At 37.6% G+C, this 16002-nt stretch overlaps 1 protein-coding gene across 3 annotated transcripts; it reads left to right on the top strand.

Annotated features, from left to right (window-relative positions):
- Window positions 1–7944: 7944 nt before the first annotated feature.
- LOC118801922 (zinc finger protein 239-like) lies at window positions 7945–14891 on the top strand. Of its 3 annotated transcripts, XM_036562330.1 has the most exons (3): window positions 7984–8025; window positions 8104–8170; window positions 11909–14891. In XM_036562330.1, the coding sequence occupies exon 3, from the start codon at window positions 11991–11993 to the stop codon at window positions 13101–13103; it is 1113 nt and encodes a 370-aa protein (XP_036418223.1). In that variant the 5' UTR covers window positions 7984–8025; window positions 8104–8170; window positions 11909–11990; the 3' UTR covers window positions 13104–14891. The 3 variants fall into 3 exon arrangements, with proteins under 3 accessions (XP_036418221.1, XP_036418222.1, XP_036418223.1); XM_036562328.1 differs by lacking the exon at window positions 8104–8170 and having other exon boundaries at window positions 7945–8025; XM_036562329.1 differs by lacking the exon at window positions 8104–8170 and having other exon boundaries at window positions 7969–8025; window positions 11861–14891.
- Window positions 14892–16002: the final 1111 nt, after the last annotated feature.

Below are 16002 nucleotides of genomic sequence, written 5' to 3'. Positions count from 1 at the left end.
GCACAAACAAATGAGTCATCCACAGCTCAACTACAGCAACAACGAACAAACGAGTCATCTACAAATCAACTACATCATGAGCGAACAAACGAGTCACTCACAGCTCAACTACAGCATGAGCGAACAAACGAGTCATCCACAGCTCAACTACAGCACGAACCTACGAGTCACCCACAGCTCAACCACAGCACGAACAAACGAACAGTCACCCACAGCTCAACCACAGCACAAACAAATGAGTCATCCACAGCTCAACTACAGCACGAACAAACAAGTCATCCACAGCTCAACCACAGCACGAACAAACAAACGAGTCATCCACAGCTCAACTACAGCACGAACGAACAAATGAGTCATCCACAGCTCAACTACAGCAAGAACGAACAAACAAGTCATCCACAGCTCAACTACAGTACGAACAAATGAGTCACCCACAGCTCAACTACAGCACGAACAAACAAACGAGTCACCCACAGCTCAACTACAGCACGAACGAACAAACAAGTCATCCACAGCTCAACTACAGCATGAACGAACAAATGAGTCGCCCACAGCTCAACTACAGCACGAATGAACAAATGAGTCATCCACAGCTCAACTACAGCACGAACGAACAAACGAGTCATCCACAGCTCAACTACAGTACGAACAAATGAGTCACCCACAGCTCAACTACAGCACGAACAAACAAACGAGTCACCCACAGCTCAACTACAGCACGAACGAACAAACAAGTCATTCACAGCTCAACTACAGCACGAACGAACAAACGAGTCGCCCACAGCTCAACTACAGCACGAATGAACAAATGAGTCATCCACAGCTCAACTACAGCACGAACGAACAAACGAGTCATCCACAGCTCAACTACAGCACGAACGAACAAATGAGTCACCCACAGCTTAACTACAGCACCAACAAACAAACAAGTCACCCACAGCTCAACTACTGCAGAACAAGTCACCCAACTTGTTATTGCATTTAGCCGTTAGCCGTTAGTGTCTTTTCTCCAGAATAAAAGTCTTTAAGAAGCTCATTCTGAACTATTAATACCCAAAATGTGGTGATTTCCATAAATTAAAGGTTCTCCTCACAGAAAGAAGCTCTGAGGCTCTAAAAGCTCCAACATTTCTCTGGGTTTATTGGCTACCTGAGCATTAGCTTAGCTTAGCTTCGGTTATCTGACTTTATCAAACAGAGCCTTTCAGCAGAACCTAAAACAGAACCCAGCAGCTGTTCCTCTCAGATCAGTGTGGTTCTCCTTGTTCTCCTCAGTGAACAGTGAGTGTTGATGTTCAGTAATTACCTCTGAGTTTTTCTCTGTTTATGATCTTCTCTTCTCTGAACAGACGCGGCTCCACTTTCACTTTCACTCTAAACCGCAATGATCCCATTCAGCTCCTCCCCACAAACCAACGCTGAGCAGCTCTGAACTACAGAAAGAAAAAAGGTTCAAAACACGTTTGTAGGGTCGCGTTTGTTCATCCAATAAGCCATGAGCAGCACAGAAAGTATTGATCAGTATGATTGATTTACATTTAGTAGAATTAAAATGATGTATTTCACTGAATCTCAGTGACTCTCAGTGAGTGTTGAGTTATTTTACCATCGCTAGAAATAAATAAATACAAAGATAGATAGAATGGCAGATTTCTTTCTGATTAACAACGCTGTTCATAATAATCATTGTTTTATTGTTTAACACAAACGTATTATCACTGATCTGTTGTTGGGGTAATACAGACTGAAGGATGGTCTATATAATTATCCAGATATTTTTAGGGGAAACACTTTTACTTTAACCCAGCAGAAACATCCAGATCAGCTCTTCCTGCCATGTACAGTTAAGATAAGCTCCATAATGAACACCAAAACACACACCATGGTAGAGGAGCACTGTGACTGGCTCTGTTAGACTCCATCAATAATTAGAGTCAGCCTCATTCTGATCAGCTCAGAATGTGAAACACTGCTAGTTTATCAGAACATCTGTTGTTCCCTGAATATCCAGTAGGTGGCGCCAGAGTAGAGACAATTCTAATACTCCTTATAATAATACTCTGACTGTTCAGCTTTGTGTTTTGTCCCTGCTGTCATGACTCAGCTTGTGAATGTCCACTGGTGAGTAATGACGACTCACTGTTCTTCACACACAGTGCAAGTGTGCAGATTCTTCCAAAAGTGATTGTCCTCTGCACGATCCACTGTTTACAGTACTTCATTACCCATGATTCACCTTTACTGTACCTATAATAAACTAACTCCGTACAGAATATTTTTACATTTCAGCTGTAAAAAACTCTTACATTGCTGAGTCTCATAAAGTGTGATATCAATAAGATTTTCCCTTTCTGGTTTCTGGTTACAGATATGCACAAATACTATAAATCTGATTTTAGGTTCTAATCTACAGCTCATACCATACAAAATCACCCACAGAATACATTAGACTGGACAAAAGATGTTTAAAATGGGTTTACCAGCACTGAAATCTGTACTCATTGCACACTGAATAATGAAAAAATAAATAAATAAATAAGACATTCCCTGCCCCTCTTTTTTATATCTTTTACCAACACTAAAACCACAATCTCTTCATTTATTCCACTGCAGCTACCTGAACCTGTAATAGATCAGTGAGTGATTCTGAATCAGATTAGTGAGTGATTTTAAATCAGGTCAGTGTGTGATTCTGAATCAGATCAGTGAGTGATTCTGAATCAGATCAGTGAGTGATTCTAAATCAGGTCAGTGTGTGATTCTGAATCAGATCAGTGAGTGATTCTAAACCAAATCAGTGAGTGATTTAGAATCAGATCTTAATTAGATTTAATTTACTCAGTTAAATTATTTAACTGAGTTTTAATGTATTGTATTTTAATTTGCTCAGTTATACAATTTAATTCGTTCAGTTTCTCAGATTAAAAATATTACATTATGACACTAGAGCAAAGTTTCTATACATTCGATATGCATCACAGTATTGTTGGTTTTTATTAGCTTTGGTAAGTTGAAACAGACAGAATGTACCAGTAGCGCCACCTTAAAAAACTGAGTTGAATTATGTTTAATTAACATTCACAAACTGTACTGCATTAAACGGAGTTAAACTGGAATAATTATGCTCTCTCTGTAATGGTGAATGCAGGTGGTTAGGGTCTCAGACTCTGTTCACACTTGATGTACAGCCGATGCTAACAAAACTTGTAAACAAACAGGAGAGGAGATGGAAAGACAAACTACACAGCTGCTTTCTGTGCTGTGATGACTCAGCTGATTAAGGTGGTCCTTCACTGCTTTTGAAGATGTATTGAGATGCTTTAGCATTCATGCTACAAAGGTTATGTGGTCATTTGTGTCCCTGACCACCTCCGAGGGTGCTTTGGGTGATCTGACCACAGCATGTCTCTGAGACAAATTCTGCCCTGTTTATATTTGTACCTGCTGTCCACTTACAGTCAGACCACTCAGGTACGCATTTTAATGCCAGGTGTAAATGCGGCCTTAGAGTTCTTTAAGTACTAATGATATCCACAATATGCTCAGAAAAACATATTGTGATGTAAATTATTAGCATAATGAGCTAGTAACATAGCATTGCTAACCATCACTGACAATTATATTAGCAATCAAATAATCTACCCATTATTTTACAATCACCTGTAATTGTGTAATTGATTAATCAAGTCATATATTTTCAACAAATACGTTTTAAAGACCTCACTGAATAATAACAAACTATGAATAGTTTTTCATGGATTCCAAAATACTTCACTGGAAAAAAAAGAGAAGAAAGAAGTTTTAAATTATAATAGTGAAAATGCATCATCTGTGAAACATTCATTTTAAAAGTAGTTTCTGTTTATCCATTTGCGACAGTGTGAAACAGAAAAGCCACTTGAGTGCTCATAGGTCCCCCTTGTGGACAGTGAGTCTGCAATTTGATCTGTCTGCAGTCAGAATTCTTGCAAATTATGCAATTATGACTGTCAACTAATCATTGATCACTCATCACTAGAATTTTAATTGATGATTTTTTAATCCAGTTTAAATGGACAGCCTAGTGAAAACTTATAATGAGGCAGTTTGTGTCAGACCCATAGGAGCCGACCTGGGTTAAATATTGGGAATTTTGAATGTAAATCTTAATCTGAAGAGAGACGTTTAATTTGGGGAAAGGACATTGGTGTAATATTATTAAAGTTAAATTGTAAAAGTAAATTATTAATAATTTATTCTGTTTCTGTTATTATACACTTTTGTGATAAAGTAAAATATTCAAGTCAGTGTCAAAGTCAAAATATTGGAGAGAGCTGTCCACCCCGCCTCCTCCTTCCCAGACTCGTAGCTCATGTGGGTTGCCAGGTTGAGGACACTGAACCTACAGGAACAAGCACAATGTTAAGCTTTGACAATAGCAAGCCTTGATGAATCCTACAATGTACGCTAATCAGCTAATGTATGATTTTTTTTGTTGTTTCTAAATTATAAACCAGCTCATGTGGATTTTTTATAACTATCAGTGTTAGCTAGCTGCATTGCTGGCTGTGTACGGTAGCCAAAGCTAAGCTTGTTATCCTGAATCCTTAAATGGTTCAGCAGTTACAGTCTAGCACCTCAGCCTATTCGTCAGCTTCTGGTTTGAATTTTCCTGTTCTTGTTTAACTTTTGCAACATTTAAGGTGGAACGGAAAATTCAAACAAGAAGCTGGTGAATAGGCATCCAACTTCAGCCTTGTCTGCCATGAGAACCAGCTGCACACAGACTACAGAGTGTGAATGCGAGAACTCTAATGTTGAAATTATTAAAATGCCGCCCCGGTCGTGATAAATTAGTTAAGGTTAGACAAGGTGAAACTCAGTGCTCACCTCAAATGCATCATTGATATTTGCGTTTTACTGCGTTCCTGCCGATGGAGCTGTTCAGAAGGATACCAAGGCTTTTTTAGGTCAGGTGGAATCTAACGTCATCTCTGCTGATCCAGATTGTTTGCTTACTTCCATGGCTGCAGCCTGCTGTGTTTGCCACCATTTTGTTTTACAGAGATGATAAACTTAAGGTTTTGAATGATTCAGTTCATATGGTAAAACAAAGAGTAAATACCTGGGTAAAAGAGTCTCAGAATGTCAGACATCTAATGACGTGTCTGTGCCTAGCCCAGCAAATGATGGTCCAGAAAGCCAAAAGAGTGACAGCTCTGGAAAAAGCTTGTGCCAAAGTCTCAGTGTATTATGGACACCAAGCATCACCTCTGCAGTCACAAATGTCACGTTACTGGTTCATTCATTTTTAAAAAAAACACATCAGCCGTCACAGTTTGTCAAGAACATCTTATAACAGCTGAGAAAATAGATCATTCAGACACATTTGGACAAGCTATTGGAGAACTGGAACAAATCCAGTTGGAAAGAATCACCCCTTTAACTCAAAATAACTAAATCTCAAGGAAAATTACAGCACAGTCTATATATTCCTACATGGACAACTTTGTACAACAAACACTTTCAGGGACATTTTGATGTACATTCACGTTTTGTGTTTGTTTAGCTGCAATTTATGCAGTAAATATTCAGCTCTATATAGCAGAAACAACAAAATCCTTATATTACCAACAAACCTGATTACATCTACAGGACTTGAGGTTTCACTGAAATAATTTTCTAAAATTAACAAGTGTAACAAATGTGGAACAAAAGCTTCAGTGTCTTTATAAAAATGAGACTATTCATTGCCCTAAAACACTACTGGTAGTATCAAAGCAGTGCAATTTTAATCTAGATCAAAAAATAACTTTGTCTTTAGTGCTTAATAATAGTATTTACAAAATTGGAGCCATTATCCCTCTCAATGAAAAACTGCTCTTAGCTAAATTTGTTAAAGCAGGTAACAATGGCTGGACTGTCAATGGTGTAAATCACATAAGTTAAACCTCTACTATTGTTCATTAAATGGTGTCTCAATCTAACTGTGTTCTAGTTGCTTTACAGTTACAAAATTGTGTAAATTTACAGAATTTAAACTGTAGGATACAAAACATGAATGTACAGAGCCATGTGAGATAACTACTCCTTACAAACAAACAGAGGTATTTTTCCAAAATCATGATGATCTTCCAAAAATGTATTTGAAGATGATTTAGAGTTGATAAACTTGGAATATGGCTAAATGACAGAATTGCAGATGCCTACTTGCTCTTTTAGAAGAGAAGGTAAAGGAAAAAAGGTTTTGATGTGTCCATCCACATCTGCAGTTTGGCATTACATGGAAGAATTATAGACTTTACAATGTGAATTTTATCACAATGCCCTCATTTTCTACAAATGTGTGGCAGCAACTGTGGTCTTTATGTGTGCTTCTTTATAAAGCCAGTGTCATTCAATGTTCCCCTAAATCCATTTTGCCAGAACCGAATGAGAGATTATCTGTTGTATGAATTTCTTCATCAAATATATATTACAGTGAATTCTTAAATCAACACAAAGTCACAGAAACACAGAAAAGAAACACATTCTGCTTAAAAGGGATTTACACCACAGCTTTATTATTTAAAACTCCTTGAATAACTGTGTAGCTGTAGCTTATAGTGACATCTACACATTTTCACCTCACATTTAATCTAAATCAATTGAATCTTGAAATATTTTAGATGAAATCAAATAGAAGAGTATGATGTCAACTCCAGTCCTGGAGGGTTTTAGTCCAGCACTGTTTGGTAGATTTCTTGCTATAACAGAATTCAGCTCAACAATAGATGACTTTCCAAGCTGTGATGGACTCCACCCACCAAGAGTGGAGCTAAGCGTGTTGGTTTAAAGAGGTTTCATAAAATTAAATAACTGCATGCCCTGATATTTCTATGCTGTCTCAGTAGACATTTAACATGTATGGAAATCAGCCATGAGAAAACATGCAGGATAAAAAGTTCTACGAATCGCACTGCAGTTAAGGTGATTTAGTATTTATTGTATGGATGTGAAATTTCACATCTTTTCATCTGATTTTAAACTGCTATTTTTTACAATGTGAACAATTAGTATTTTGTGCCTTTTTTCCCAAACGATAAATTATATGTACTGAGGAAAACGATCTTTGTTTTAATACATTTAAGAAAATATGGCAATTAGTTGTTTTTAACTATAAAGTTTCTCATAATCCTATATTCTGATTATTTGCTTGATAATTTGATTGTTTATTGTTTGGTTAATAATTTATTTTTATATTTTCATGAAATTTTATTTCTTTGCTATGTTTTTAGCAGTAAATTGTAAGACATTAAGCAGTATGTATCAGATGTTGATGTAATATTTGGCAAGTACATAAACTGATATAACAACATAAGTAAATAGGGTATGTAGGAGTGCTGAGTGTACGGAGTGTACCATCACTACTTCACCCACATAGCATATCTAGGACTTTTTCAACAACACATTTTTTTCACTAACATCCAAGGAAGAAACTATTTACGAAGGGACAAATTAATAATAACTAAAATAATAAAAAATAATAACAAAAAAAAACAATAGACAAACTATGTCCATCCTTTATTAATATATAGGCATGTCACACTCATAGTACTCCTACATGGGCAGTGAAGCTTGCTTGGTATAAAACTCCATGTTTTCAGACAGAGGAGGGTCTGGTGATTTCATTTCACTCTGGGTTTTGTCTTGACACAATCTACTGTTTAGACACTAGACAATTAAAACTACAGTATGTCCATCCTTCATTAATGCCAATGCAATAGGCTATAAAGCATTTCAGACTCATAGTATGAGAGACTCCTACATGTGCAGTGACGCTTGTTTAATGTAAAACCATAGTGTTTTATAACATTTTTAGAGTAAATTATTAATACTCATATTTAATAATATTAACTAAAACGTATTGAGAGCTAGAAACTTTTATTTTGAAAAACACCCTCCCGGTTGCGGTCGGACTCCGCTCGCTACTGTTGTTGTCTTCACACAGCGTGTTGTGTTTGGGGGAGACTCTGAAACGGAGACTCAGTCTGAGATTAAAGAGCTGTAAGTGCTGCTTTAAGCTGGTTTCAGTCTTTATATGTCGGTGTAACTGACTGATGAGGGTCTTTAAATGTCTGTTAGAGCCTCATTGATGGAAACGCTGCTCATCCTGCAGTGATTTAGAGGAGGAGCTGCTGCAGTAAAGTCGGTTAGTGATTCTGATTCTGTCGGCTGGAACTCCGGAACGCAGTAACGCACCTCTGCGCATGAAACTGTGTTTGATCTAGCAGAACTCGATTTGTGATGAACTTCACAAACAGAGCTGGGTGTGTTTGACAGCTCCATACAGCTCTGTCTCCTCAGGAATCAGACCATCAAGACATTTTAACTTTGGGAAGCCTGGCAGCTTTGGCTTATTCTGTCTTACAGTGGCTTCTGTAAATTAATAACTGCCATTCATTTTTATAAAACAAAATCAAAAATCCTCATATATGAAAACGTGTAACTAGAACATGTGCAAAGCATTTACAGTAACATCAAGGAAAAACCTGTGGACTGGACGTCTTTTTCCATGAACGAAATAATGTCTGTAGATTCTGAGATCAAAATAATTGAAACTTAAATGTCAAAGAAGGAATAAAAAACCACTGAGAAAGTTTTCACAAACTGGGAAACAAACTGGGACACATCTTGAAGATGTGGTGGATATTGGCCCAGGTTTAAAAACAAAACAAAACAAAACAAAAAGCTAGAAATTAGTTAGCTAGCGGCTAACAAACATCTGCTAGACATGCAAGCTAGTTAATACTGATATACAATTTCTCAGCAACTAATCTCCAAAGATGACCATACTGGCTGATCAGGGAGCTGTTTTCCTCAAATTCAGCTTTTGTTTAGATAATTCTAACATCTAACAAGTTGCTAACATTCGCAATCACTGGTAAATAATTGCTGATTGGTAAAGGATAGAACTTCATGTACTGCATTTGTATGTTTCATCTATATATTAAACAAAACAATTATCTTTTTAAAACAGTCATCAAAACATGAATATTTTCCACCTTTGGTTCATTTACACTTGTAGCCCACAATAACAGCCATTTTCTATTTAAGGCCTAACACAGCAATGTAAAGTACACAAAGTCTGTGCTCATCACTGGCCCTTACTGAGTACAATGCCATGTGTTTTCTATTAGGCCTCGAGTAAAATCATGGAGCCGCTCACTTAAAGAACTGTCCATGGCTTTTTTTAAATGAGTAACTGACATGAAATTGAACAACACTGACTGAGGCTACACTCTGCATCAGTACCTGTTAATGCATCTCCATGATCCTTCATGTTTAACACAGAAAACAAAGAGAAATAGAGAACAAACACAATGTGCATCTCCCTTTATACAGTCGTGTGAAAGTTTAGGTCAAATTACACATTTTGCCCAAATGAAAAATTATTAATCAGCTAGGAATAAATTAATACATATTTCTACAAATGTAAATGCAAGATTACCATTTAACTTCTGAATTTACTACAAAACCCATTTTCAGAAAATTAGCATATTTCATAAAATACACTAAGAACAAGAATGTGATTATTAAATCTCTCTTGAGCCTTTCTTTAACTCACACAAGTACAAAAAAAATTGTTTAATGTTTTCACTGACCACTTCAATTGTCTTTTGAAAATTTAAATCACTTTAGAATTTTATATCTGCGACACACTCAGAAGAAGTTGGGAAAGAGGCATGTTTACCACTGTATTATATCATCTTTTCTATTTTATTACTTTTTAATCTTTAACGAACTGAGGGTACTAATGGCAGCACTGCAAGTAGGCAATGTTTGCCTATTTTTGCTTCATACAAGACTTTAACTGCTCAACAATCTGTGGTGGTTGTTGCCTGATTCTCCTCTTCATGATGTGCCTAATGTTTTCAATAGGAGACAGATGTCACTCTGTGTTTATGAAGCCATACAAAGCCACGCTGTTTTAGCATGTGCAGAATGAGGCCTGGCATTGTCTTGCTGAAATAATCATTCCCTTCCCAGAAAGACATTTAGTCAGGTCCATTCCGAAGGCAGCTGCCCATACATCATAACTCTCACTGCGCTGTTCACGTTTTATCTGTTTACTCACAGTCGCTCGTTAGCTTACACTCACCTCTGACTAAAGGTGGATCATCTCAGTGTAAAAGGACGGCTCTGAATCTGCAGCAGCTGTTTTCCTGTACTGACGCTGCTGTGAAAATTTGTATATTTAGAACTGGCTGATTTTAAGGAGTCATATCTATTGTTATATACTCAACTCAGCAGCCCAGATAAATACAGATAATCCAGTTGCATTTCTTGATATAGTGGCATACTGTGTTAAGTTTTCCAAAGTACTCCTAAGCCCATTTGGCTGTATTTAACACAGTATGACAGTTTCTAATGCATTGCCATCTGAGGTTATGAAGGTCATGCACATTTGCAGTGGTTTCTGGCTTTGACCTACACTGACTGAGATTTCTCTGGATTCCATGGATTTTTTGCAATTTAATGTCTAGATGGCGAAAGACCTAAATTCTTTGCAGTCTTGCATTAAGACATGTTCTTTTTGAACAGTTTGATGGTTCTCCCACAAAGTATAACACAAAGTGGTGAGCCACAACTGATCTTCACTTGCAACCACTGAGCCTTTGGTGGATGCTTACACCCAATAATGATACCCTCACCCATTATCAGTTCACCTGCTTATTGTGGAATGTGTCAAAAATGGTGTAACTTAAATATTCTTTTCACTCTCATTTTGCCTGTGTCTCAGCTTTTTTTGAGTGTGTTGCAGGCATTAGATTTAAAATTTGTTTTCAATTACAAAATGCAATCTAGTTATTCAGGCTAAACATTACAAATCATCTCTTTGTATCTTTGTCAGTTAAGGGTTCAAGAGAATTAACAAATTACAGATTCTTATTTTTATTGCCTTTTTTTTCAAAATTGCTAACTTTATTCTTATTTTATTGCATTTTTTTAAAATGTGCTAACTTTTCCAGAAATGGGGTTTGTATATTAGGTGGAAAATAAAATAAAACTGTGGCATGTGCAAAAGTGACCTTCAGTCAATGGTGGTAGTAGCCAAAGAGTTGAATTTTTGTTTCATTAAGCCACAGCACTTGATTTCAGAATGGTTTATCTAAGAGTTGCATGCAAATTTCATATGTTTAAATTTGTAATGAGATCAGAATTAATGTTACCATCTGATAATCTTTCCATGTTGGTGATGTTTGTGCAACAACATAGCACAGTAGGCCAGTAAATCACTGTTCCCATGCAGCCAGATGTTCATGCGGGTCTATAGCAGTGTGGTAGGGGTTTTGCTTTGCCTAAGTGATCAGTCAACAAGCATTTTGTAGAGGTGTTCCTTAGTCTTCCATATCTTGCAGTTCAATAATTGTCCCTACCTTTCATTTCTTAGTGACATTGTTGACGGGTGTTCAGATATATTTTATATTCTTCTCTTGTTTTGTAACAGTAACAATGTTTGTAACAATTACTTATAGTTTCAGATGAGCCCATGTGAAGTGTAAACACCCTAAGAGATTTGAAGGCCCACAGTTCATTATGCTTTGAAATTGTCTATGCATGACTTGGATCATGGCCTAATGCGATATTTAAGCTCTGAGAACTTACCAAAAAATACACATGTAGCAAAATTCTTAGCTCTTTAATGACCTTATAAAGCAGAGAGCCCAGTTACATTCAGTATACATTAGATGAAACAAATCAAATTTGGGATCACTTTGTTTACTACAGTATGAAATGGTTGTGGATTTTGGATAATCCCAGAGTTTGAGGGTATTAGATTTTTGGCTTTCCCACATCGGATGGAAGTTGAGTTTATATTTACTTTTTTTTCTTTCAGAAATGATTGATGTTGGTTTCAAGTGTTTTCCTGCTCTTTCCTACTCAGTTTAATTGTGCTTCAGTCAACACATCAGGACGTTCCACAAAGAGGAAAGTTAAGCTGCTGAAACAGGTGATTATATAAGAATATGGCATCCAGAAGACGTTCTGGGACTCAGCAAACGTCATCCAGTACCCTCCACATGAACGCATCTCACAGACAAATGCAGAAACACAGCAAGGAGAGAAATCACTACTGCTTGGAATGTGGAAAGAGTTTTGCTGCACAGAGTGCGCTCAAAATACACCAGCGCATCCACACAGGAGAGAAACTGTATCACTGCTCAGAGTGTGAGAAGAGTTTTACTACACACAGTGCTCTCCAACGACACCGGCTCATTCACACAGGAGAGAAGCCGTATCACTGCTCAGAGTGTGAAAAGAGTTTTACTGTACAGTGGCATCTCCAAGACCACCAGCGCACTCACACAGGAGAGAAGCCATTTCACTGCTCAGAGTGTGGACAAAGTTTTGCTCAAAAGAGTGGTCTCCAAATCCACCAGCGCATTCACACAGGAGAGAAACCGTATCACTGCTCAGAGTGTGGGAAGAGTTTTACTGCACAGAGTGCTCTCCAACGACACCGGCGCTTTCACACAGGAGAGAAGCCGTATCACTGCTCAGTGTGTGGACAGAGTTTTACTCAAAAGAGTAATCTCCATACCCACCAGCGCATTCACACAGGAGAGAAACCATATCACTGCTCAGAGTGTGGGAAGAGGTTTACTGAACAGGGTACTCTCCAAAAGCACCAGCGCATTCACACAGGAGTAAAACCATATTATTGCTTAGAGTGTGGGAAGAGGTTTACTGCATCATATGCTCTCAAAAAACATCAGCACATTCATACAGGAGAGAAACCGTATCACTGCTCAGAGTGTGGGAAGAGCTTTACTCAAAAGAGTCAACTCCAACAGCACCAGCATGTTCACACAGGAGTGAAGCCATATCAGTGCTCAGTGTGTGGGAAGACTTTTACTATACAGAGTACTCTCAACAGACACCAGCGCATTCACACAGGAGAGAAGCCTTATCACTGCTCAGATTGTGGGAAGAGTTTTAATGAGAATAGGAATCTCCAAGAACACCAGCGCATCCACACAGGAGAGAAACCGTATCACTGCTCAGAGTGTGGACAGAGTTTCAGGCATTTAAAGACTGTACAGAAACACAAGTGCCCTAAGAGCTGTGGTGGAAATTAGCAGTAATGAGTGTAACCTTAACACATTCTGGGTGTAAAAGTCTACAGGAAACTGTGATTCTAGACCAGATTTCAGTCTGTTTTTTGGGGAAAACCACCTCTTGTGTTTTACACTGTTCCTAAAACATAAGTATAAAATGGAATGTAATTTCCTGTACTGACCCACCAAGTCAAACCCAAAGCTCATACATCCAATGAGAAGGTGTGATACTGCATGTTCTCCCCAAAATGTCCACACTGCTCATGCTGTTGATACCGATCAAGTGGCTCCACATTCAATAATAAGAGGCTCTTTGCTTTCGAATTTAGCAGATCTAAACTAGTAGTGTTTCTGATGCAATGGTGGATGTTTTGACAAACACTTGCCAGAGTGCTTGGCTCTTTATCATTCTCGCTCTTTTCTCTTAATAAGAGAAGACATAGGGGGTTGGAAAGTACCATGATTTCTACGGCCCCGTTTCCAAAAATGTTGGAACGCTGTGCAAAATGTAAATAAAAACAAAATTCAATGATGTGCAAATCATTCACACCATATACTTAATTGAAAATAGTACAAAGACAACCTATCAAATGTTGAAAGTGCAAAATTTCATTGTTTTTTGAAAATATATATGCCCATTTTGAATTTGATGCCAACAACACATTCTAGAAAAGCTGTGCTGAGGGCAGCACAAGGCTGGTATGGTTGTGTAATGCTACAAAAACCTGTAGTGTTTAATTGGCAACAAGTCAGGAACATGAATGGGTATAAAAAGAGCATCCCAGAGAGACTGAGTCTTTCAGAAGTAAAGATAAATAGATAGACAGATAGATTCGGCTTTGTCATTGCTCAGTACAAGGGAACAAATAGACAGATAGATATCTATGAAATATATAACTACATAACGTATTTATGAAATTTTAGGTTATGTCCAGGGTTATGTCCTAGTTCTGTAGATGCTGGTCCTGCACTATTAAGCAATTTATAGACCAGTAATAGCATATTTAAGTCTATTCTGTAACAGACTGGAAGCCAATGTAAGGATTTAAGAATGGGGGTGATGTGTTCCCTTCTTTACTCCTAGTGAGACTCTGGCAGTCTTTTTTGGGGGTCCAGTTAGGAGACCATTACAGAAATCAATCCTGCTAGATCTCTCATCTTGATTGATATTCTTAAGATGTGTGGATTTTATTTTAGTAATCAATTATTTTAATAATCACTTTGGTCAGCTGTGCATGCATGTAACCCATTTAAACGGATTCTAGTGTAGTGTGTTGTCTTACTTATATAACCATTACTTATGACTTATGAATGCTTACAAGAGGTTAATACGGATGTAGTTTATATTGCTTCTAGCCGTAGAGGTAGCTTAGGATACTCTAAACATTAGGTGGACTCTCACTGTGCACCAGCTAGATAGGGGGTCAACTCCTTGCAGCTTCCCAGGTTCTGTTATCAGTCCTGAGGCCTGGCTGAACTGACAAGGGCCTACTGTGAATTATTGTGTTGTGGCCTTGAGGCTGCAGAGAGGAGAGTCAGTGGAACAGGCCAGGTGGGTAAGGTTTTTGACCATATTAGAGCTCCTTTGCTGTTTATTCATTATGCATGTATGTTAACACTGTCATATTTATGCGTCTTGCAATTATTTGTAACCAATAGATTGTATCTTCTTTGTTCTCTGTTTTTCGTATGAAACAACACCCCATTTGGGGAATATATAACCTTTGTAACTCTGGTCTGTCTTCGGAGATCCCTGGGTTTTTCCAGGAGTTTCTCCCCGGCCGTGAGATTTAATAAAAATATTACTTTGGAGCATTTATTTGTGACTCTGAGACTTTATTGTTTTCTGGTTTACTTAGGTATTTCCACAACATGTGATAAGCTAATTTAGTGACTGCTTTGACACAACTGATCAGAGTCCATTAGTACAACAAGGCTATGTCCTAGTTTTAGATTTTAGGGCTCTTGAATCCAGATATGCAGCTAGTCTTTGTCACTCATTGCTATTCTCAAATAAAATAATCTTTTAGTTTTAAAGTTTTATCTTTATTCAACTGCAGAAAGTTTTGTTTCATCTAGCTAGTGATGAGCTCAAGGCTCTTACAGAATGAATTAAGGGACCAAAGTTGTTTGGAGAGAGGGCCAAGTAGATCTGTGTATCATCTGCATAGCTATGGTAAGATATCCCATAGTCTTGTAGTATTTGGCCAAGAGGCAGTGTGTATAAATTGAATAAGAGTGGGCTAAGAATTGAACCCTGGGGGACATCACGGGTTACTGGCTCTGAGAAACATTATTTTCTATTTCCACAAAGTCATCCTTCCTTGTAAGTATGAACTAACCATTTTACGACAGTCCCTGAGAGCCCAAGCCAGTTCTCAAGTCTATCTGTGAGAATTTTGTTGTCAGTGGTATCAAAGGCAGCTCTGAAATCAAGCAGTAATAGAACAGATGTTTTTTTCCAGAGTCTGTACTTAAGCAAATGTCATTAATAACATTAATTGTGGCTGTTTCAGATAGGGGTGGGAATCTTTAGGCACCTCACAATTCGATTCGATTACAATTTCGCTCTGATGGGATTATAAAACGATTATCTTGATGCATCTTTTTTTCTATACAAGATTTCTATTTTCCTAATGTCTGAGGACTTGATAGTTTTAAAGCAAAGTATTTGTAATGATCAATAATGTAAATGCATTATTACAAATACTTTGCTTTAAATATCTAAAATATCTTTTATTAATAAATCAAATGGAAGTGATGTGGCAAGTGAACTAGAAGGCTCTCATTCACTGAGACGCTGCTGCCACTCATTTGCGATAAAATGTGCTGTTAGGGTGAAATAAGATCCAGTGGTAATGGATGTCCACGCAGCACATGTTACAGCCATCCTGCCCATTTAATTCAGTGACTTTATAAC

This window comes from Colossoma macropomum, unplaced genomic scaffold, assembly GCF_904425465.1.
Source record: "Colossoma macropomum unplaced genomic scaffold, Colossoma_macropomum, whole genome shotgun sequence".
NCBI lineage: Eukaryota > Metazoa > Chordata > Actinopteri > Characiformes > Serrasalmidae > Colossoma > Colossoma macropomum.
The sequence above is the reverse complement of the archived record's forward strand: the minus strand, read 5'-3'. Positions and strand labels throughout refer to the sequence as shown.

Excerpts from the sequence above, each read along its gene's own strand:
- LOC118801922 (XM_036562328.1), top strand. The coding sequence starts at position 11,991 with ATGGCATCCAGAAGACGTTCTGGGACTCAGCAAACGTCATCCAGTACC.